Genomic DNA, 22,858 nt, shown 5'->3' on the forward strand with positions numbered 1-22,858 from the left:
AGAACCAGCCAGATTCATGCCAGCAGAGGGTGCTGGAGTGGCACAAAAATACCAACTACCCCCTTTAAAGAGGCAATCTGAGACAAGAGATAGCAGGTGGAAGGGAAAATGTAACCCTCAGTTGGAGGTTGACACACTTCACTTTGGCAGTTTGGAGATGCACGTTCCCCCACTTTCGTCCCCCGGAGAACTGGGCTTCAGCGATTTCATGCAATATCTCCTGAATGTAGGCATCGCTGAGTGAATGCAAACTCTGACGCCCCGTGTGTGTTTGTGTGTGTGTGTGTGCGCGCGCGTGCGAACACACATGCCTTGCCTCCCACCGTCCCCCCCCCCATGTGTGCGGGACGCAGAGAGCTGCGAATTAAGTTGTACATTGGGGACCGGAGAGATAGCATGGAGGTAGGGCGTTTGCCTTGCGTGCAGAAGGACAGTGGTTCGAATCCCGGCATCCCATATGGTCCCCAGAGTCTGCCAAGAGCGATTTCTGAGCATAGAGTAACAGGAGTAACCCCTGAGTGCTGCCGGGTGTGATCCCCCGCGTGGCATCTCGGTGCAGGTGCAGGAGACTCCTGGACTTTTTTGCAGACTAATACTGGATGCTCTAAAACAATGTGCAGAGACAGGACAGTGGCCTCCGACAGTTCCATTTTCTTTTCCCGGACGCCCTCAAAGCCAGAACAAATCCTTTGCTTTGTTTTGCCTTTGCTTTGCAGAGGTTGTGAAGTCCCGTGGGGGAGAAGAGGAGGCGGGTGTGTGTGGGGGGGTCCTGCCAAACCCACCGGGAAGTCTGGAAACGCCCTTCCCGGGTGCCTCCCCATGGATCCCCACCTTGAACGCTCCTGCTCTTTTCCCCCCCTAGGTCGGGAATAAATGCTAGCCCGTCCCCTTAAGTGCTCGGCTGGGACTCAGTGACCTCTTTGGATCTGGGATCCACGCACAGGGTTGGAAACTGATCCCCCAGATCTCTTCCAACCCCTCTGTTAGCCTCTGCAGGCACATTTTAGCCTGGAGCGACCGTTCCGTTAGCCTTCAAGAACAAGAAGGGCCTCGAGCGAGGCCCAGGGCGCAGAGCGAGCGAGCGAGGTCAAGGCTCCGCCGGCATCAGGCTTTGGGGGGCTCTGGGGGTGCTGAGGGGGAAGGCTGTGCGTGTCGGGGTGGAAGGGAGGATCAGTCTAGTCCGGCCCCCAACCCCGGGGAGGTCTTACAGATTCTGCGCCGAGCGCCAAGGCCGCCCCTCCTTTTCGGGGCGCAGCGTCCCCCGCCCCTGGGCACCAAGAGGCCGCGGAAAGCGCGCTCCCAGCCCGGCCGTGACCCCGCAACTCGAGCATCATCGATCGCTCAGCCCCGGCCCAAGTCGCGCGTCCTGGCATCGCGGCGTTCTTCTTTCCGCACGCTCCCTTTTGCATTTTCCACGCCCGGGGACATCAGACCCTAGGAAGGTGCCCCCCACGCCCCATCTTTCGGTCTCCCCGGCGCCCCGCCCCGTGGTCCCCGCCTCCCTTCGGCCCCGCCCGCCTTCGGTTGCCCCGGGAACCGCGGAGCCCCGCATCTGCAGGAGGCGCCCAGCCCCGCGCAGCCAGCCAGCAGCCAGCGCTCGCGTCGCCGCCTGCATCCCCGCGCTCCGGCTTTGGCTCCGGCTCCGCGCTCCGCGCGCTCTCGGCCCGCGATGCTGCCTCTCCGCGCCCGGGGGCCCGCACCCGCCTGGGCCCCGCTGCTCCTGCTCCTGCTCTTCGCCGAGGGGCCCCGTGGCGGCGGCCGTGCCAGCCCGGTGCCCTCTGCGCCCCTGCCGCCGCCCGGGCCGTGCGCCGCCGAGCAGCCCTGCAGGAACGGGGGCGTGTGTGTCCCGTCGGCGCAGACCCCGGCCCGGGAAGGCGACCCCGGCTACAGCTGCACCTGCCCCTCGGGCTTCGCGGGCGACCGCTGCCAGGTGAGGGGCGAGGTGGGTGGGGCGCTGCTGGCCCGGGGACCCGGCTCGTGCGCGCGTGTCCTTGCAGGTCCCGACGCTCCAGCTCTGCCTTGGCTAGGAGGAGGGCATGGATCCGGGGGATCCAGCGGAGCCGCTGACCTTGCAAGTGGCACTGCCCGGCGTCGCCTGGTTGGTTTTGGGCATCTCTATTCGGAGCGTTCGGGGGCGCGTCCTTCTCAGTCCCGGTGGAGCCCCGCAGGACCAAGTTCTCGGTGCCCTGCAGCGCAGAGGTTCCAGCTACCAGGATCCCCCTCACACCCCCTTTTCTAGGTGGTCCGTCTCCAGGTGGCCCTGTCCCCTGTCTCGCTGCACGCGGCGGGACTCGGGTGCGATGGGTGGGTGAGGTAGGCGAGGGTCACTTTCCTCACCATCTCCACTCCCGGGCACTCAGACCAGACTGAGCGGTGGAGGCCGAGAGGGCAGCTGCCCCACCCCCTTCACCGTCCTTTTCGACTCGATAAAGGGGGCTCACAGGGTGGAGTAGGGGGGCTAGTGGAATCCTCGGAGACATTCAGAGGTCTCTGCGCTTGGGGTTTCTTGCATTGCCTCACCTCCTTCCCAAGGCTGGGCTCTCTCTTCTCGGGGCGCACGCCTGCCTGGGGCCTGCCTGGGCTGGGGCTGGAAAGATGGACATCGGCCGCAGAGAATTGGGGGCTTCCCACTGAAAATCTCCAAGGAGGTCGCATCCAAGTGTGCTCCAGAGCTCAGCGCAGCGGAGGGGCGCGAATAGCAAGCTCTGTGCGCGCGCGGGGAGCAGCCCGGGTGTCTGGGTTGTCTGGGTGTCTGCTCCCCAGTAAGGGCGAAGGAAGAATTTAGATAGACGAAAGGACTAAAGTACAGAGAGCATATGGCCTCGCGCGTCCTGGGCTCAAGGGCGGCTTCATAGACATTTACTGAAATGCCCAAAGAGTGACTTGGACATGCTCTATGGGACGCAGGTTTGTGAAGAAGACAGTTCGACCTTCCCATAGGAGATAGGTAGATAAGCTTCCGATTAAAATTTTTTTTAATTTTTTAATTTTTAATTTTTTTTTGCTAGAGACAAATAGGACCTAAAGGCTTGACCTTGACTTTTTTTTTGGTAGTATTTCTCTTCTCTCTCTTTTTGGCCACACCCCGTGGTGCTCAGGGGTTACTCCTGGCTATGCGCTCAGAAATTGCTCCTGGCAGGCTCAGGGGACCATATGGGATGCCGGGGTCGAACCCAGGTCCATCCTGGGTCGGTCGTGTGCAAGGCAAACACCCAACCCGCTGTGCTATCTCGCCAGTAATTCTCGTTTTTTTTTTTTTTTTAATATTTACTTGAATACTATCTCTTCATTATTCTCTTCCTCTTTGTTAACTGCTTGCAAAACGCTTTCATTCCCTGCCCGCGTGTGATTCGGCCCTGTCAGGAGAGATATGGGGTTGAGGACTCTGCAGAAAAACACCAGTGGGGCCATTCTAACCTGCTTATGTCTTGCCCTGTTGAGGATGATTTACATGACCCCCCCCTCCCAAGAGATTAATGGCCGAGTGCATCTGCTCAGTTGGTCTGTTATTTATTTACGTGTCTGAATTCCAGCTGTAAAAGAGTTGATTTGGACTTAGTGTCATAGGAAACAATGGTATGGGGATGCTGGAGTGATAGCACAGTGGATAGGGCTTGAATACAGTGGACCAAGTTTCTAATCCCCTGCACTCCATATGGTGCCCAGAGCCTGCCAGGAGTGATCTCTGAGTGCAGAGCCAGGAGTAAAGCCCTGAGCACTGGTGGGTGTGGCTGTTAGTTTTTATAAATGAGAAGGAAGGAAAGTTGGGTGTTGAATGTGACTCAGCTGAGTGTTGGTGACTTTAGAAATAGTGATTTTGAAGCCCGGAGAGGTAGGACAGTGGCGTTTGCCTTGCAAGCAGCCGATCCAGGACCAAAGGTGGTTGGTTTGAATCCCGGTGTCCCATATGGTTCCCTGTGCCTGCCAGATGCTATTTCTGAGCAGACAGCCAGGAGTAACCCCTGAGCACCGCCGGGTGTGGCCCCCCCCCCCCAAAAAAAATAAATAAATAGTGGTTTTGAAGACTGGGAATGATGATTTGACCTGAGTAGTGGGTTGTAATGAAGCTCATTCAGAAAGAATCAGGATGGATACAATAATATTGCAGCACCCAAGGTTCTGACCAACTTGGGGTTCCTGCAGAGCCTATTTCTGGGGCATCTTGGCCTTGGAAATGTGGTTTGATCCCCTACCCCAGCAGAAGTGCAGACCCGGAGGTGAAGGCTCAGAGCATAGTGAAGCAAACTGTAATTCTAACGGGAGGAGAGTTGAACACGCTGTATGCCAGACTCTGCTGGTTTTTCTACTGGAACATGTTGCTCTTATTCAGAGCCTTATAATCGGCAATATATAGATTTCCTTATCACATGAACACTCAAATAATGATCTCTCATGACCTGGTGGTGTTCCCGAACTTTCATTGGCAGCAAAAGGAAACAGGAACGAGGTGCCCTTCACACCCTCAATCCCAGATAAGGGGGAGTGGATGTTACCCATAGTAGACTCAGGTGGTTGCTAAAACCCAGCCTAAATCTCACCAATTATGTGAGCAGTGGAATTTTACCTGTAGGCGAGAAGAATGTCACCACTCCCCAGCTACAGACACACTCCTGGAAGCCGTGGGAACATTAGAAATGAGCTCTGAAGTTTCTTTTTCCTTTGTCTTTTGGCTGAGAAAATCAAGCCGACCATATGTACACTTAAAACTGGAATGGAACTCGATGAAGCAGATATGTGTGTGTGTGTGTGTGTGTGTGTGTGTGTGTGTTCAGGTAGTAAGTCATATGTGAGGTCATATGTGACCTCCCCAGCCCCCCAACAATAGATGGATCTATATTCAGTCTATCTTCAAATTTTGTGTGTGTGTATGTGGGGGGGAGTAGAGGGCTGTTGGATTTTGGTCCAGTTCCTGTGTTTTTGTACCACCTGGTGCTCCCGAGCCCCTGGTGTGGGATAGAGGGTGTGCAGGTTTAAGTCACCCTGCTGTGATGCTGATCTTGGTTTTCCCTGAGCATGGAACCAACTTCCAGAATATGTAATAAAGCACTTGATAATAATTTCTGATGCTTGCCCACAGCTGGGGTATGTCCTGATTCTTGCCCCCCTCCCCGCATCTAAAGCAGAGATGAGAAAGCTCAGGTGCTCTATGCTCTGTTAGGGAATGGAGGAGGACAATTCTAGGCAGTGCTAGGCAGAGAGCCTCAGCCCCTCTTAAGCCATTAAAGATCTACTAGGGAAGTGCCCAGGCTCCCCAGAAAGCCTCACTAAATGTACAGCAGTAAATCTTTTCATTTTCTGTGTGTGTCTGTGAAATAGAGATTGATTTTTAGTCTTGACAGATAATTTGGGGTTGGTGACCCTCCTATCTCTGTAGGGCATCCCTGCAGAATTTGGGGACACTAAACCATATAAGCCACTGAGCTTCGAGGATGGCCTCCAGAGGTCCCATCATTTTTCTTTTTCTCCTTTATCCTTCTGTCTCCAGCTTAAAATTGTTTTTTCAAAAATTGGGGTCACAATTGACTGTGCTCAGGACTTACTCCTTGCTCTGCACTCAGTGATTACTTCTAGTGGGGCTCAAGGCACCATGTGGGTGCCGGGAATCAAACCTGGGTCATCCATGTACCAGGCAAGTGCCCTCCTAGCTGCACTATTGTTCTGCACCCCCTCTAGGTTTTGCACAGGCTTTGCAGATTCATGCCCTGAATGTCTGAGGCAGAGAGGACCTCTCAATGTTGTATTGTTATCATCTTTTGCAAGTTCAGAAATGGAGGCTCTTTTGGATTGAATCATTCAAGGTTTCTTATTGTGATGGTGCAGTGGGGAAAAAAAATCCCAGTACACTTAAAAACAATACAAAAACACCTTTTTTCTAAGTTCTCTAACCCATGGGCATGTCACAACTCATGAAGGTTTAGTGAATTTACTGAATTCAATATTGCCGGATGGAATGATAGTGATACAAGTCTAATTACAGAGACATAGGATGGGGATGGAGATGGTGGTGATGGTCCCTATTTCTTTTCTCAAGTATGTGAGCCAGCACCATGTCATGGGCTTGCTGGTGGATCTTACCTCATCTTAGAATCCTTCCATTATGCAGATTCACATCGTATAGACCAAGCACTGAAAAGTTAGGTGATTGGTCTAAGGTTTCTGGAATTTGAACCAACTAACCCGAATTGCTGCAAAGAAAGTCTTGCTTGCAGCCTTCTTGACTCTTCTCAACACTGGTTGCATCTTTCCATTGAAGGAAGAGAGTGATTTTTGAGGCTGGATTTGCTGTAGAACATCCAGCAGGGCTGATGGTTCTGTTCAGTCAGAGAACAAAGGTCCAAAAATGCCAAAGACAAAGCAAGTTGCCACACAGGACCATTCGTCTCAGAGTTAGAGTGATTGGTTGGACGTGCCTGACATTATTTTTTTGATCATGGTGAAACAGACATTAAAAAGTAGAAATTTAGGGATCCCTGAGAAATCTGAAAAAAACTTTAACTTCTTTTTTTTGGGGGAGGGGGATCACACTCAGCAGTACTCAGGGGTACTCCTGGTTCTATACTCAGAAATCACTCCTGGCAGGCTCGGGGGACCATATGGGATGCCGGGATTCGAACCACCATCCTTCTGTATGCAAGGCAAACGCCTTACCTCCATGCTATCTCTCCATCCCCAAAACTTTAATTTCTGAAAACTGGAAATGTTTCTTTCTATCTTTTGATAGATGCAACTGGTACCTGTGCAGTTCAGGACTTCTCCATTGGGCCTTCCCCAAGATGGGGTTTATTCAAGTTATTTTTAAAGCCTTTATGGGGTGTTCATGAGGGCTAGAGAGCGCATACTGGATTTGGTCCCAGACACTTTGTATGGTCCCTCAAACATTACAAGGAGTGATCCCTAAATTCAAAGCTTAGAGTAAGTCTTGAGAACAGCACAAAATCAAACAAAACAATACAAAATTTCGTGAAATGTGGGCTTTGTTTTAGAACACATATTCAAACTGTGAGACACCTGCTTATTTTTTCATTTCACGTACTCTAGACTCTTATCCCTGGGGATTATAGTGAAAGTGTGTCCATTTCTGCATTTGAAGAAAAAAAGGGGCTGGTTGGCTGCTTCATATGCAAATCAGCTTCCCTCACTAAGCTGGCGCTATAATCCGCTCTTCTGATTAACTTTCTAACTTGAAACAGTAGTTTTGTTTTGAATAAATATAATTTTTGATTGATGTTGGGGGACAGACAACAGCAGGCATTCTTGTTCTCATTCTCTGCACAATATCTATCTCCTGTTGGTTTCTTCACACCCCCCCCCCCCCACATTCTGGCATTGTGGTGTGGGCAAACCATCCAATCAGTGCAGATGTTAAGAGTTATTGCTTCCCTCTCAGGATTTTTGATGATCTTTTATGAGTAATTTTGGGGAGCAGTTGAACCTCAGTATACATATCTCCAAAATGGACCAAATGTCTATTGTCTATAGAATTGATGGAATTAATACATGAGAATATAGTTGTCTTTTCAAAATAAATATAAAGTATGGTGGGGCTGGAATGATAGTACTGTGGGTAGGGCATTTACCTTGTATGCAACTGACCCAGGTTCGATTTACAGCATCCCATATGTTCCCCCAAGCCAGGAGTGATTTATGAGCACAGAGCCAGGAGTAACTCCTGGATGCCACTGCCGGGTGTGGCCCCAAAACAAGAACAACAATCACAACAACAAAAAAAGTATGGGAGAATGAATTTGCAAAGAAGTTATAGCTGGAGAGAGTACAGTGGGTAAGGTACTTGCCTTGATGCAACCAACACCAATTTGATCCAGGCTCCTCCAGGAGTGACATCCAAGTATAGAGCTGGTATGGAGCCCTACTGGATGTGACTCAGCTTTCCACACCCCATAAAGAAAACGTAAGATGTTGCACAGATATGCAGAAATGATCCTATGTTTCCGGTATAGAGCCTGATTGTGCCAAATTATTCAGTGTCTGCAATGGTTTTCTTTGAATGAACAGACTCAGCTTTTTTTTTCTACCCCAAGTTCTAAAAATGAAGCACTCATTGCATTAGTTTTGAAAATAAAAATGTATAAGGCTTCTTATTCTGAAATTAATCATGTCTCAGAAAGTTCTCAGCAGTTTTCCAAGTTTCCTTTTGAAACGAAGGCAGAGAAGCTCATCCAAACTCGTGCAGCAACTTCAATGGAAGCAAGCAGCGCTCGTTTTTCTGGCCGTGATTTTCTTGCTGTATCTCTCCAGGGCACGCGAGGAATCCACATTGCTGAGCGGTGTCACTCAGCAGATGCATGTACCTGTCTAGAGTTTCTTTGCTACAACTGTTCTGGTAAAACAATCTTATTCATATGTTTTGGGAACCCCAAGAGGAGGAAAGCAGGAGAGTCCAGCCAGGACTCCAATTCTGTCGGCCCCTAAAGATGCTGCTCTGCACATCCCACCTGACTTCTCTATGGAAGAATCACGAACCCTGATGAAAAATAAGAGCTTCTTTCCTCCAGCCCTTCAGCCTACCCTCAGATTCAAACTTAGTTGGCCTGGAGTGAGATTTGGTGGCCTCATGATTGGGGATGTGGAGGGTGGCCTGCAAGTGGTTCTCAGGAGGTCTGGGAGAGATGTTTCCGCATGTTATTCTTAGGGGTTCAGTGCAAGAGCTTGAGGATGTGGTGCTGCTCAGTTTATACCCACCATACTAAGGGGCCTTCAGGGCTACACCCTGAAATACTCAGGAGATTAAGTGGTGTTGAGCATCAAATCCAGGTGTACAGCAGGCACCTAACTATTGTAATATCTGTGGACCTCAAGGTCTGGTCATATTTAAACAATGTCCCTTCCCCACCCAGTAATTCTCTGTGACTTGAATTATTGGATTCAAGTGATTACTAAATTCAAGGACTGAGATCAATCCCCTTCCCTCAACTCCTTCACATCTTCCCACCAAAGCCATCCCAGCATAGTGAACAAGACAAGAATAGAATGTCTAGTATCCACTCTGGGTCTTGTCCTCAAAGGGCCTGCCTAGCTTTGCCCTGCCCGCCCACACCTGTAATCCCCCCACACCCTACCACCACTCTCACCCGCTATGCTCCGCTCACCCACTCTGTCCCACCCACACCTACAATACCCTCCCCATACCTGCCAAGCCCGTTCGGCTCAAACTCACCGCTCACCCCACCACACCTGCCATGTTCCATCGTTATTGGTCTTGCCCATCTACACCTGCTATACCCTGCACACCCCTGTCCCACCCACACCTGGCACACCCAGGGTCTGGGTCTCCACTGTGACATGGCATCCTGAAGCACACAATGAAGGCTGTGTGGCTAAGAGCTGTGTCCCCCTAAACTGGCCCCTAGGAAGCACACCAGAGCAGGGAAGGCTCTGTATGACGGATGTAGGAAACTTATTTATGTGGAGCTTTCCTGAAAAATCAAGAGACTTTCCCACCCATCTTTTCTTTTCTGCCTCATTTCCAAAGAAAGTTACTAAGAGTTATTTCTTTGGTTATGATGCATAAACTACTGAAAAACTCTCAGTAGTTCCCACTCCCATCAATGTCTCCTGCTCCCCTAGGGTGTCAGGTCAGTGGAACTGAGAGAACTGTTGACTGAGGTTTTGTGGAATCCACCCTCACTGTCCTGTGACCACAGGATATGAATCGACATGGCTGTCAGCACAGGCAGCTCTGACCCAGGTGAGTGCTGGGGTGAAAGTGGTTCTGAGACCCAGGCCCAGTCATAGCTGGGTATAATCACCATGCAATCTTCTTTGTGGTCATCTGCAGTGGTGCCTTCCGGTGTTGGTGCCATAGAGCAGGGACTGTGGGCTGTACTGTATCATTGAGGTGTGTAGCTACTCTAGGTCTTGGGATCTGTGAGGAATTTTTCAGAATATGTCCCTTTGGGGATCTGGGTCCCAATAATTGTTTTTATGGGTACTGCACAGCACTTGTCCACGCTGTCATTGCTTGACATTCAAAGTGAGTGCAGGGGCACAGAAAAAGAAGTGGTGGTGGCAGTGCCAGACCCAGCAATTTTTGTGTCTTTACAGACTCTGGAGGCTTGCTTGCATGATGCTAAGGCTTTTCTTGTTTGGGGAGGAGGGTGGCACATGGCTTTTGAAAAGGGGCATGGATTTATGAAATGGAGCTTAAAGAAAGGGTTCTGAGAAGAGAAACACGATTGTCTTTTGGTACCAATTCCTACCAGCCAGCCAACATCATGCTTTAGAATTCATTTTTGGGCACGGATCTGCTACTTGAAGTTCACTTAAGGGAGGATTTGTAGTGACTCTGGGATTTCTGAGGCAGATGGAAACTCCTTTCTGGAAGGGTTTCAGTGAGAAAAGCTTGCACAGTGGATAAATCGAACTGTTCCATGTTTATAAAGGGGTCGTCATCTGCCTAGGAGAGGGAGAGCCAGAGCCAGGCAGGCTAAGCAAGGTGATAGCCAATTTCCCTGGTGTTGGACACGTATTTCAGGAAAATATTATTTGCAAATGAACCCTATATTCATTTGCAAGCAAAATGGGAGGTATTGGCACAGGAAAAATATTGACTAGACTCTCAGTCTATTCTCTTAAAAAGGGAAGGTTTTATTTAAGAACCACATGCACACACGACCTCCCACAAAATTTCTTCCTTGCAAGCTGAGCTTCATGATTGTTCCTACAAAGAGAATTGCAGGCTCTCGTAGTCAGTTTTCTTATTCAGTTTCAATTTATATACAGTAAATTTCACCCTTGAAGCTATCTTCATAAAGTTTAGCAGACAGGCATGGAAGGCATGGAATGACAGTCAAATACAAGACAGAGAATCGCCTCTGCAGACCGCCTCATGCACCTGAGGAATGTTATCACGCCTTGGATCCCACTAGTGTGATTTCTGTCCTGATGGTCTTGTTTCCAGAATGTCATCTTAAAAAAGTAATCACACTCCAAATGTGTGTTTTATATATATATATTTAAATTTGAGCCACACTCAGAGATGTTCAGGTGACCTCAGTTACTCCTGACTCTATACTCAGGAATCATTCTTGGCAGTGCTTGGAGGCCCATATGTATGCCATGGATTGAACTTGGGTTGACAACATGCAAAGGGAGTGTTCTACCTATGGTACTAGCTCTCTGACTTCAAATGTGTGTCTTCCATGTAGCACCGTGCTACAAGATTGAGCCTTGGTGGTGTTGCCTGGATCCTTGGTGGTTCTCTACTACATTGCAGTGTAGTGGTTCACTGGGCAGGTCTACTTTCACAGGTTGGTGGCATTTGGTTTGGCTCTAGTTTGGGGGTGATTATGGAGTGATCATGTCCTTACCCTTGAGGCCTTTCATGGACACTTGTTTACATTTCTTTGGGTCCTACCCAACTCCCTAAGAAGCTGCCAAATTGTTTCCAGGATGAAGTTCTCTTTCTATCAGCACTCAGTGGGCATGACTGCTTTATTCCTCTATTGTACTGCAGTTCTAATTCACATTTTTGTTACATTAATATTATTTTTTAAATAAAATGTTTTATTTTCATTTTTTTAAATAATATCTAATGACAGCTTTTTATGTCTTATTTACAGAATGACCATTTACTTCTCTGACCAGGTATCTGTTAAAATGCATTGTGAAAGATATTTGGAGATTTTGGATACAAATATTCAATATACAAATATTTATTTCCAAGTAGTTGACTTGCTATTTCATCTTAACTGTTCCTTTTACTGGGCAGATTTTACTGGATTCTACCCCCAGCACCAGATATAGTCTCCTGAATCCATCCAGAATGATCCTTGAGCACAGAAATAGGAGTAGCCCTGAGCATCAAGGGATATAGCCCCCCAACAAAATGAAACAAAAAACACAACAACAAGAAAACCCCAAAGGGTTGTTTTAAAAATATTATATAAATTCTTCATATTATATATTTATATATTTCCTATTATACATATTTCATAATATATCATATTAATAGGTCATAATTTACCACATTTGTTCTTTGTGTTTTGTGCACATGTCCTATCTAAGGTCACAAACATTTCCCCTCAGATTTTCTAGTGTTGTATAGTTTTATTGTTTACAGTTAGAGCTTGGGCACATTTTGAGAGATAATTGTATGTGATGCAGTACTTGAAATTTGTTTCTTGATTTATGGATATCCAGTTCCAGAAACATTTGCTGCAAAGACTTTCTGTCCTCACGGGAATATTCCTTACCACCTTTGTTGAAAATCATCTGATCGTACATATGTGGGTCTATTTCTAGATTCTCCATTCTGCTCCATTGATTTTATGGTCTATCTTTTGCCAGTTCCACAGTCTTGACCACTACCATTTTCAATAAGTCTTGAAATTAGGTTGTGTGTGTCTTTTCCATTTCATCTCCTTGTCCCTCTCTTTCCCTCTCCCCATTGCTTAATTTTGGTTAATGCCTTGGAACTTGTCTATTAGATCAGAAATCTGTGATTTGAAGAGTATAGAACATTCAAAGTTGCTGGTTTCCATCCAAATATGCCCTCTGAGGGAATAGATCACAAGTTTCCTGAGACACTGAAGAACTCATTCACAAATAAAAGAAAAAAGGAATGGAAGAAAAAAGATCTGGTGGAATACGTGGCAGACTTCTGGCATGTCTAAGTCTAGATGCTGAGTTAAATTTGAGTTTCAGATAAATTGTGAATTTTATTTTGTATATGTCCTAGACATCCTACGTGTTTCAGCTTTTTATGAAAATTCAAATTTGAGCCGGAGAGAGAGCATGGAGTAGGGTGTTTGCTTTGCATGCAGAAGGACTGTGGTTCAAATCCCGGCATCTCATATGGTCTCCCAAGCCTGCCAGGAGTGATTTTTGAGACTAGGGCCAGGAGGAACCCCTGAGCACTGCTGGGTGTGACCCAAAAACAAACAAACAAAAAAAGAAAATTTAAATTTAGCTGGGGGTTCTGTAATCTGCCATGTCTGGCCAGTTAAATCCCAATGATCTTGCAAATTCCTGTTCTGACTCCCATTTTTATAATGGGCTTTAAATTCTTGACAGGTAGTTCCATATGGCTTGTAACGTACATGTAAAATATTAATTTACACCAGTGAAAGGTGGTGTATATTCTATGACTGAACAATGCTATACTGAACTGTATAAACTATAAATAATTCTATAACCATGGTGCTTAATTAAAAATAATAAAACTTGAATTTGGTTTATAGTTTCCCATCTTGAAGACTTCTTTGAAGGCAGCCATTGAATTGTGTTAAAACATTAAAATCTGGTGCTAATCTGGTCTTACCCTTGCTTTGTCTCACTTGCTGATCTCATGCCTCTGTCCCTCTTATTGCTTATGCTGGGCCTCAGCTTAATAAGCTCTTTCAGCCCATGGAGTGATAAAGCCTCTGCAGACTAGTGTACATGCTTGGTTTAAAGATAAAGTCATCTATGCATCTTCTGCAACACTTTCCTTAATCTTATCTGAGCATCTTACCATGTTTTAAAACAGACAGCCAATCCATTGGTTTTGGTTATATGGAAATTTATGTCTGTAATGCCAATTGATAGACTTTGTTTCCACTTTTCTGCTGTAATTCTGTTATGACCAGCCATATTTATATACAGTGACATGTATGCATATGTAAATACATCTGAAGTTGTATACATGAAATGCTCTAAGAAATAATGCTTCATGTCATCCAAAAGGGTTGAGTGAGGGCTCTCGGACTTGTGGTTGAAATTTTTGGGAGCTGAAGAAACATGGACCAGTTTTTAACTTAAAGATTAAGTAAAGGGGCCGGAGAGATAGCACAGTGGTAAGGCGTTTGTCTTAAACGCAGAAGGATGGTGGTTTGAATCCCGGCATCCTATATGGTCCCCTGAGCCTGCCAGGAGTGATTTCTGAGCATAGAGCCAGGAGGAACCCCTGAGCGCTGCTGAGTGTGACCCAAAAATCATAAAAAAATTAAGTAAAATCTTCAGTGTCGAAGGTCTTACAATATGTGTCTGCAGTCTGCTTTTTTATGTGAGGGTCTTCAGAAGAGGGTAGATAAGGCCTTGGGATAGCTCAGTGGTAAATGTCTACTTTGCAAAAATGAGGTTGCAGACTTGCTTTCTCTCCCAGCCCACATGTTGGAGACACGAGACCTTGAAGTGCTGCATTGACTGCTTCCACACCTCAGCAAGAAGCAGAACGATCTCTCCAACACACAAGTGAAGTGTGAGAGCAGCAGACCCAGGAGTAACCCCTGAGCACTGCTTGGTGTGAACCAAACTTCTCCCTCTCCAAAAAATGTATATGAGCACCAGACATGACAAACAGAAACAAGAAAGGGAAGGGTGGGGGGAAACCCTGGAATGGTATTCTAAATATTCTTTTAGAGTGGTATTCTAAATGTTCTTTTCATTTGCTGAAAGGAAATGATACCTCATTGGTTTTGTTTGTTTGTTTGTTTGTTTTTTTGTTTTTTGGGTCACACCCGGCAGTGCTCAGGGGTTACTCCTGACTCTATGCTCAGAAATCACTCCTGGCAGGCTCAGGGGACCATATGGAATGTGGGGATTCGAACCAAGGTACATCTGCATGCAAGGCAAACGCCCTACCTCCTTGCTGTCTCTCTGCCCCCTCATTGGTTTTTGTGTATAAAAAATTTTGAATGGGGAGGAGCTGGAGAGATAGAACAGATGGTCAATTGCTGGCTTTGCCCATTTGGATCCCCAGCACTGCCAGGAGTGCAGAGCCAAGTGTATCCCCTAAGCATCACTATATGTGATCCTAAAACAAAAAATAAAAAACAAAAGAAAACAAGAAAAATAAAGATTTTTGAAAGGGGGAGTTAATTTCTTTATTTTTTAAATTTAATTTCTTTAGGTACTGTGATTTCCAACACTTAATAACACTATTATTACTATATGGTAATTCACTATTTCAAGTCTGAATCCACCATGCAGTGCCAGTGTCTTTCTATCAGTGACTCAAGATTCTTTCTTTAGGTAGAGAGACCATTTCTTATAAATGGCCTGTTATTATTTTTGCCTAATTTGTTTCTCTGGTTGCTGTTTTTGCTTGCCCCCAATATCCTTAGCTATGTTTGTGATGGTCCTTTGTGAATGAAGGTGATGATTTCTTATTCTTGTTGTAACATACTCCCTCACTTATTATTTTTGACTCTTTTTTTAAATTTTTTTTTTTTGTTTTTGGGTTACACCCGGCAGTGCTCAGGGGTTATTCCTGGCTCTATGCTCAGAAATCACTCCTGGTAGGCTCAGGGAACCATATGGGATGCTGGGATTTGAACCACCGATCTTCTGCATGCAAGGCAAATGCTTTACCTCCATGCTATCTCTCCGGCCCCTGTTTTTTTTTTTTAATTTTTATTATTGTTTTGTCTTGTAGAAGCTTGTGGTTTGGGGTTTTAACTGAACCAAACTCATCAAAGAGATGCTTGATATTAATTAGAGCTCCAATATTTGATACTATTATAATATTATACCACATTTTGAGAATTGCTTGATTTTGCTTTGGAAGAATTTCATTTTAGCCACAATTTGTATTGATAGTACCAATCCCATTATCTCTTTCTAACACACAATTAAATAGGACTTTAGTTTATGTCTATTTTAAGAGAAGTTGGCATAGATTTTCCTAATAATATTCAAATACTTTTAATTTATTTTGACTTTTTAGGGGGCTGGAACACTGCAATCATTTTGTTAGCTTTATTCCTTTTCTTTTTCCTTTCCTTTCCTTTCCTTTTTTGTTTTTTTGGAGGGGGGGGCACATCCAGTGGTGCTCAGGGTTTACTCCTGGCTCTGCTCTCAGAAATTGCTCCTAGCAAGCTCTGGGGACCATATGGGACGTTGGGGATCGAAACTGAGTCGGTCATGATTTGCCATGTGCAAGGCAAATGCCCTATCCACTATGCTATTACTTTGGCCCCTATTTATTTTTCTCAAAAAGCTACTCATTAAAATTTTTCTATAATACTTGCCTAAACTCCTCAGTAGCTTGTTAATATCACCAAGTAGATTTTAATAGCATTATTGGATGGTAGAGGTGCTCTTAAAAATTCTTCATGGTCTAATGGCCAGCTTTCAAAGTGTTCTTTATCCAGTTTTGGGCAGAAAAAGGCTCATCCTAAAATTCAGCAAAATGCAAATTTTCCTTATGGTTTTATCTCCATATTGTATTTTTAGCTCTTTCCTCATTAAGAATGACCTCATTTTTTCTGACAAGGGATTTTTGTGATCTCTGTCTTCATTTTCCCTCTTTAAAATTGGCCATTGATAGTTTCTTTTTGGTTGTGCAAAGGGAATTCTTTTATTTCTCATAATGAGAGAAATAATAAAGACCAAGAAATGAAAACTAATATTAGCATTTTGGTGAGATTAAAATAAACCTCAGCTGGAGAGAAGAAAATTGAATATTTTTATTTTTCCCTTCACATAGAGAGGGTAGTACAGGTCCGGTGCAGACTTGCAGGGCAGGGAGGGACTGGACTGACTCAAAAGAAGCCACCCTTTGTTTTCCAGAGCAAGAGCAAATGATTAGTATTCTGCCCTGCATTCATGGTATTAAAAATTACACTCCAAAGATTCTAGTACTTTCTTCCTTTGAGGGGGATCCTTTTTTTATTTTTTTGCCACACTCAGCTGGACTTCAGGGTTCACTCCTGGTTGTTCTTGGGGAATATATATGGGTTTGTAGGGATGAAATCTGGGTGTGCACGGCAAATGCCCTAGCCTGAGGTGATCTTCCTGTTGTTAAGGACATCAATCAGGTAGCTCAGCCCATCTGCATGTCTTTCTCACCTCTTCTTTCCTCAGGGAGGAAAGGCTTCCCTTCCTTTGGAAGGAGGGGTGCCCCAGATGGAAGGGTTGCTTGACTCCTGAAATCACCTCCCGAATCTTTCTGCAGATCATGCCTGCTTTGTGCAAATGAGATTTTGTGTGGTGACCAGTCAGAGGCCTTTTCCTCTTCACTTCCTCTAACTCAACTTGAAGTCACACAACTGACCAGGGAAGCGAGTGTCCTAGAAATTCCACTCCAGGCCTGTAGGGTGGCTCCCATTTGTGACACTGTGTTTATGCTTGTTTTTTCCGTGGCAGAGCCCCACCCTCCATGGCTTCCTTGCAGGTGGCCTGCCCACTGGTGATCTCTGAACTGTGGCTCACCCTGGGCCCAAGCACTGTTCCCTTCCACCCCCGAACTCCTGATTCTTTCCAAGGATTTGGGCATTACTTACATCCCTGTTGTCAGCTGAACAACTTCAGAAGAACTAGAGGGGTGATTAGGGGGCTGGAGACACCATGAATTAAGGGGATTCTCATCACCATTGGCCTATTTCACTGAAGAGGATACAGACCAGAAAGGTAAAACAGGATTTTACTTCATAAACTGTCAAGTTTAAGACATTCAGACTGCCAGAAACACTCTGCACCCAATCTCTTCTCCTGGACCCTGATGCTTGCACAGCACCTCAAGTATATGAGACAACGTGAAGCCTTCCCATTAATCACAGTGGGTTCTGGTACCTTCTGAGTGATTGTAACAATCTAGCTCATGCGGGTTGATGGAGTGCATGCTCATGGTTGGTCTTTAATGAGCTCAATGTGAGGAGATATCCAGGTGCACTGGGGTGGAGGGACCCCTGCACTTGCTGTAGAACTGAAGCCAAGTACAGAGCTGGGAGCACTGGTTGCTTAGCAACCACAGCAGGCTTTAACAACCTGAATCAAGTTCATGGCCTTAGGGATTTGGGCAGTGAGGTTTACAAATGAGTGAGTGGGAACGGTTGTTTTGTAGAACTTCTTGAGAACTTTTTTTTTTTTTTATCATAGCTATATGTTGCTCATATGAATCTTTTGTTCTTATTTTAAGTAATGGTACAACAGTGTAAGTAATTTCAGAATATTGTAATATATGATTTTTCTTTTTCTGGGCCACATTCAGCAGCACTCAGAGGTTACTCGTAGCTCAGTGCTCAGAAATCACCCCTCCTGCCAGGCGTAGGGAAACATAGAAAGCCAGGGATCAAATCTGGGTCTGCTGTGTGCAAGGGAAACACTCTACCCACTGTGCTATTGTTCTGCCCCCTCATGTAATATATGTTTTAGTAGAACTGTACTGCTGTCTCTTTGTCTCTTTCTTACTCACACATGCACGCATTGGCCTGTTTCATTATCCAGCATTTGAAACTTGCTTATTTGTTTATTTATTTTTGTGGGTTTTTTTTTTTTTTTTTTGGCTATATTCAGCAGTAGTCAGGACTCAGTACTGGCTCTTTGCTTAGGATCACTCTAGGCAGGGCTTGGAGTATCTTATGTGGTACTAGGGATATAACCCAGCTAGGCATGTGCAAAGCAAAAATGCCTTAACCGACTGAACTATCACTCTGGTCCCAGGGATTGCTTCTCTGATGTACATTTTATCTTGATGACCCAGATGTTGGCACTGATGATCACATGCTATTGTAGCTGAAGTTCCTCGTTTCAATGTTAGCTCTCTGAAGCAAAATTATCCAGGGACTGATGCTGAAGGAGGCACAAAACCTGGAATTAGAAGATCCAAGTTGTCTTAGCTACATATTAGGACAGGGAAACAGCTCATCATTTTTTAAGAGAAAGGAAGACTAAGCAGTCAGTGGAGAATAGAAAAATTGCATGTGGATATGGTGTCTAGTGCAGGGGATCCTACTAAGGAGAGAGAGAGAAATAAAGAGAGAAAAGAGATAATGTGTGTATTTCATCATGAGGACCATAACAGACTGATCCTAATGGAGGGCCATCCATCTAAAATATACTTGATCAGTACTGCCCCAAATTATCAATCACCCCAAACTAGCACTTGAAAGCAAACCTATCACAGCCAAGAAGCACTAGGAGAATTCCTAGTAGAGAATGGGCCCTGGAATAGAAAAGGGGAACACCAGAGGGTCAGAGTTATAGCAAAGGATGTAAAGCACTTGTCTTGCCTGTGGCTGCATTGGCTCTGAACCTGGTTTAAATCCTGGGCAATACATAGGGACTCCTGAGCACCACCATTCCTCAGCACAAAGCCATAAAAAGCTCCCAAACACTACCAGGTATGGCCCAAGATACTCTCCCATAATAAAAGGACACAAGGGGAAAGCTGGGAGCTCCCAAGAAGGGAATGACTTTAGTGGGTAACAGCATCATCAGAGACTCAGCAATGTAAGGTCTGATAAGGAAAACGTGGTCTGGAGTCTTTGGAAGTGCTTTTTACAACTTTTCTCTAATTCAAACATAACTTTAATATATAAAAAGTTTATGGTGGTAGGGAGGGTTGCACTGGTGAAGGGGGTGTTCTGTTTATGACTGAAATACAACTATAATCATGCTTGTAATTATGGTGCTTAAGTAAAGATTTTATAAAATTAAAAAAATACTATTTATAAACATGAAAAGGAACACTATGTTAAGTAAAGAACATTAAACAACAACAAAAAAGTTTATTTAATGGAAATAAAGCATTTGCCTCACATCTCCATGTGTCAGCAATGCAGAAATCTTACTATTTGATTTTTGCTCTTTTATATTTTAGACTACAGGTTTGGGGCCACACTTGGCCATGATCAGGTCTCAATCCCAGCTCTATGATCAGGGGGGGTCACTCCTGGATGTGCTTGGCAATCCATATGTGGTGCCTGGGATTGAACCTGAGCCAGCTATATGCAAGGCAAGTGCCTTATCTAATGTTCTTCCGCTCAGGCCCTTCTCTTGTTTTTCTTTTGTGAGACTTCATTACCACACAGAGGAACAAATAAGAGGACTTGAAGGCCACCTCTTGCTTGTTCCTGGGAAGTGGGGTGGGGAGAAAGACTGGAAGTTCCAACATTCCACTCATTTTGGTTTGCTTGGCAACCTGCTCTCATCTCTTGGTGCTTCCAGAAAGTACCTTCATTAACAGAGCCAAAGACACCTTCACACTTTTCAATACTGAGAAAATTCCAAGGCATCGGGGAAACTGTGAGACAGGAACTGTGGATGAAGACCAAGTTTGTATGAGAGATATATTTTGGTCATTTGAAGTGCCAAATTTATTTTTCTTGTAAATCACAGTTTCACATTAGTCATTGGGGAAATACAGATCAGAACCCCAGTGAGATACCACTTCATACTCCATTTAAGGTGACAGTTATAAAACAGAATTAAAGTCCTGAATCGCTAGTGTTGGTGAGGATGGGAAAAATTTGGAACCCATACTTTGCTGGTGGGAACATAAAATTTTATCTACAGTGAAAAAATTCACTGGCAATTCATCAAAATTTCAATATATAATATGAAATGAAATATCATTTCCACTCTGAGTCTAGATTCAAAAGAACAACTCGAATAGATTATATCAACAGACTTGAGCAGGATCAGTTTCAGTATCCAAAAGGTAGAATCAGGGCCAGAATGATAGTACAGTGAGTAAGGAAGGAGTTTGCCTTGCACTCAGCGGCTTAGGTTCCAGGCATTCCATATGGTTCCCTGAGCCTGCCAGGTGTGATTCTTAAGTGCAGAGCCAGGAGTAAGCCCTGAGCACTGCCAGGTATGGCCCCAGGACCAAAACCAACCAACCAAACAAACAAAAAAGACCAAAAGGAGAAACAACTTATGTCTACCAATGGATGAATGAATAAATAATATGGTGTATTTATGCAATTTTTGTTATTAGTCTTTCAAAAGGCAGAATAGTCTTTCATATTCTATAATATGGATGGATCTGGATGACTTAATGCTAAGAAGAATAAACTAGTCACAGGAAGATAAATATATGATTCTACTCTGGAAAGTTCCTAGAACAGAAAGTAGAATGGTGGTTATTAAGGCCTAAGGGGAGAAGACATTTATTTAGGAGTATGTTTAATGAGGGCAGAGTTTCAATTGTGATACAAGAAAAAATTCTGGAAATCAGTGGACATGACTATACAGCTATGATAATGTATTTAATGCCACTTGTATTTAAAAGTTGTTAAAATGGTACATGTTATGCTTTGTATCTTAATACAATAGCAATAAGCAAGATAGAACTTTGAGAATAAAATAATCTAAATTATTAATAGAAAAATGAAGTGTAATGGGGCTGGAGAAGTGGCGCAAGTGGTAGGGCTTTTGCCTTGCACACGCTAACCTAGGATGGATGGCGGTTCGATCCCCCAGTGTCCCATATGGTCTCCCAAGCCAGGAGTGATTTCTGAGCACATAGCCAGGAGTAAACCCTGAGTGTCACTGAGTGTGACTCAAAAAAATGAAGTATAATGATATTCAGCCTTATTCTGGGATTCAATTAAGTTAAAGCATGCATATATGGGTGTATTTTTCTAGTGCTTTCTCTATGTTATCCAATTTTTCAAACTTACTGACATGAATTGTTTCTAACATCCTGTGTCTTACTTATGACTCTGTCTGTCATTGCACCCACTCATCACATCCTATAGAGATGTGTAATTTGTGCTTTATTATTCTTTCATAATCTTGTCAGCTACTTATAGATTTTATCAGTCTTGTCAGACATTGGCTTTAATGAGCTTTTTTTTCTCCTGTTTTATTAAATTTTGCTCTTTATTATTTTCTTTTTTCTACTTTTAATTGGGTTTAATTTGAAGTCCCCCACATTTGGAGATTACATTATTTTAGAGATCATTGTTTTTAGCTCCTTTTTCCAATAATATATGCATTTAAAACTAAAACTTTGCTTTTGCCGTTGTTGTTTTTTTTTTTTTTTTGGTGTTTGGGCCACACCCAGTGATGCTCAGGGGTTACTCCTGGCTATGTGATCAGAAATTGCTCCTGGTGCTCGCTTCGGCAGCACATATACTAAAATTGGAACGATACAGAGAAGATTAGCATGGCCCCTGCGCAAGGATGACACGCAAATTCGTGAAGCGTTCCAGAAATTGCTCCTGGTTTGGGGGACCATAAGGGATGCTGGGACTCGAACCCATGTTTGTCCTAATGCTGCACTATGACTCTGGCTCCTTTACCTCCTTTTTTTTTTTTTTTCAGATATAGCTATATCAATGAGTTTTACCATACAGTATTTTAATTAACATTTATTTGAGTTTTAAATTTTCCTTGAAATTCTTCTTTCCTATGAATTATTTAGATATACTTAATCAAGACTTTATTAATTTCCAATAGTTTATTTTTACATATTTTTAGAATAATTGATTTTCAGTGAAATTTCATTGTGATTTGAGAACATAACATATCTAATTTTACTATTTCAATTGCACAGTTATTTTCTGTAACATTTGACTGATACAAACCTTCTATTATGTACAAATAAAATTATTTGGCACATACAAATTCTCACATACAGATTTGAACAGATGTATCTGCTTCTTTGTGGCTAGCATTCATATAATAGACCTTTTCTAAGATTGCTTTTCTTTTGAATTCTTGTATGTAAGGTAGGTTTCTTGTAAAGAGTCTATACAAATATTTTCTTTTGTTTCTTTTTCTTTTTTTTTCTTCTCTTTTATTTTCGAGAGAGATAGGAGAGAGAGAGACAGAGAGAGATAGGAGAACAGAGAGAGATAGGAGTGAGAGAGAGACAGAGAGATAGGAGTGAGAACAGAGAGAGATAGGAGTGAGAGAGAGACAGAGATAGGAGTGAGAACAGAGAGAGAGAGAGAGAGAGAGAGAGAGAGAGAGAGAGAGAGAGAGAGAGAGAGAGAGAGAGAGAGAGAGAGAGAGAGAGAGAGAGGAATCTAAGTCTGCCGCTGCCTCCGGAGGGTTTCAGAGAGTGGGCTTCTTTTTCCTTTGGGTCTTTCAAATGCTGCTCAGGAGGCTCTAGGATCCCACTAGTGATTTGGGGCCACCTGACTGGGCCTGAAGGTGTGCTGCTAGGGCTACAGAGCTGCTATCAGGG

The 22,858-nt window shown here is 44.5% G+C and overlaps 1 protein-coding gene and 1 non-coding gene across 2 annotated transcripts in view; both read left to right on the forward strand.

The window, feature by feature from the left end:
• The first annotated feature begins 1,648 nt into the window (after positions 1-1,648).
• DNER (delta/notch like EGF repeat containing) overlaps positions 1,649-22,858 on the forward strand; it is a 341,370-nt gene continuing 320,160 nt past the window's right edge. Inside the window, exon 1 of the mRNA XM_049769355.1 lies at positions 1,649-1,930. Within this exon, the coding sequence (XP_049625312.1) occupies positions 1,670-1,930 (261 nt within the window). The 5' untranslated portion in view covers positions 1,649-1,669. The remainder of the gene's footprint in view (positions 1,931-22,858) is intronic.
• LOC126003120 (U6 spliceosomal RNA) lies at positions 21,778-21,884 on the forward strand. The gene has a single exon (XR_007493661.1). It is a non-coding gene; the product is annotated as a U6 spliceosomal RNA (small nuclear RNA).

The sequence above is a fragment of the Suncus etruscus genome, chromosome 2 (assembly GCF_024139225.1).
Source record: "Suncus etruscus isolate mSunEtr1 chromosome 2, mSunEtr1.pri.cur, whole genome shotgun sequence".
Lineage (NCBI taxonomy): Eukaryota > Metazoa > Chordata > Mammalia > Eulipotyphla > Soricidae > Suncus > Suncus etruscus.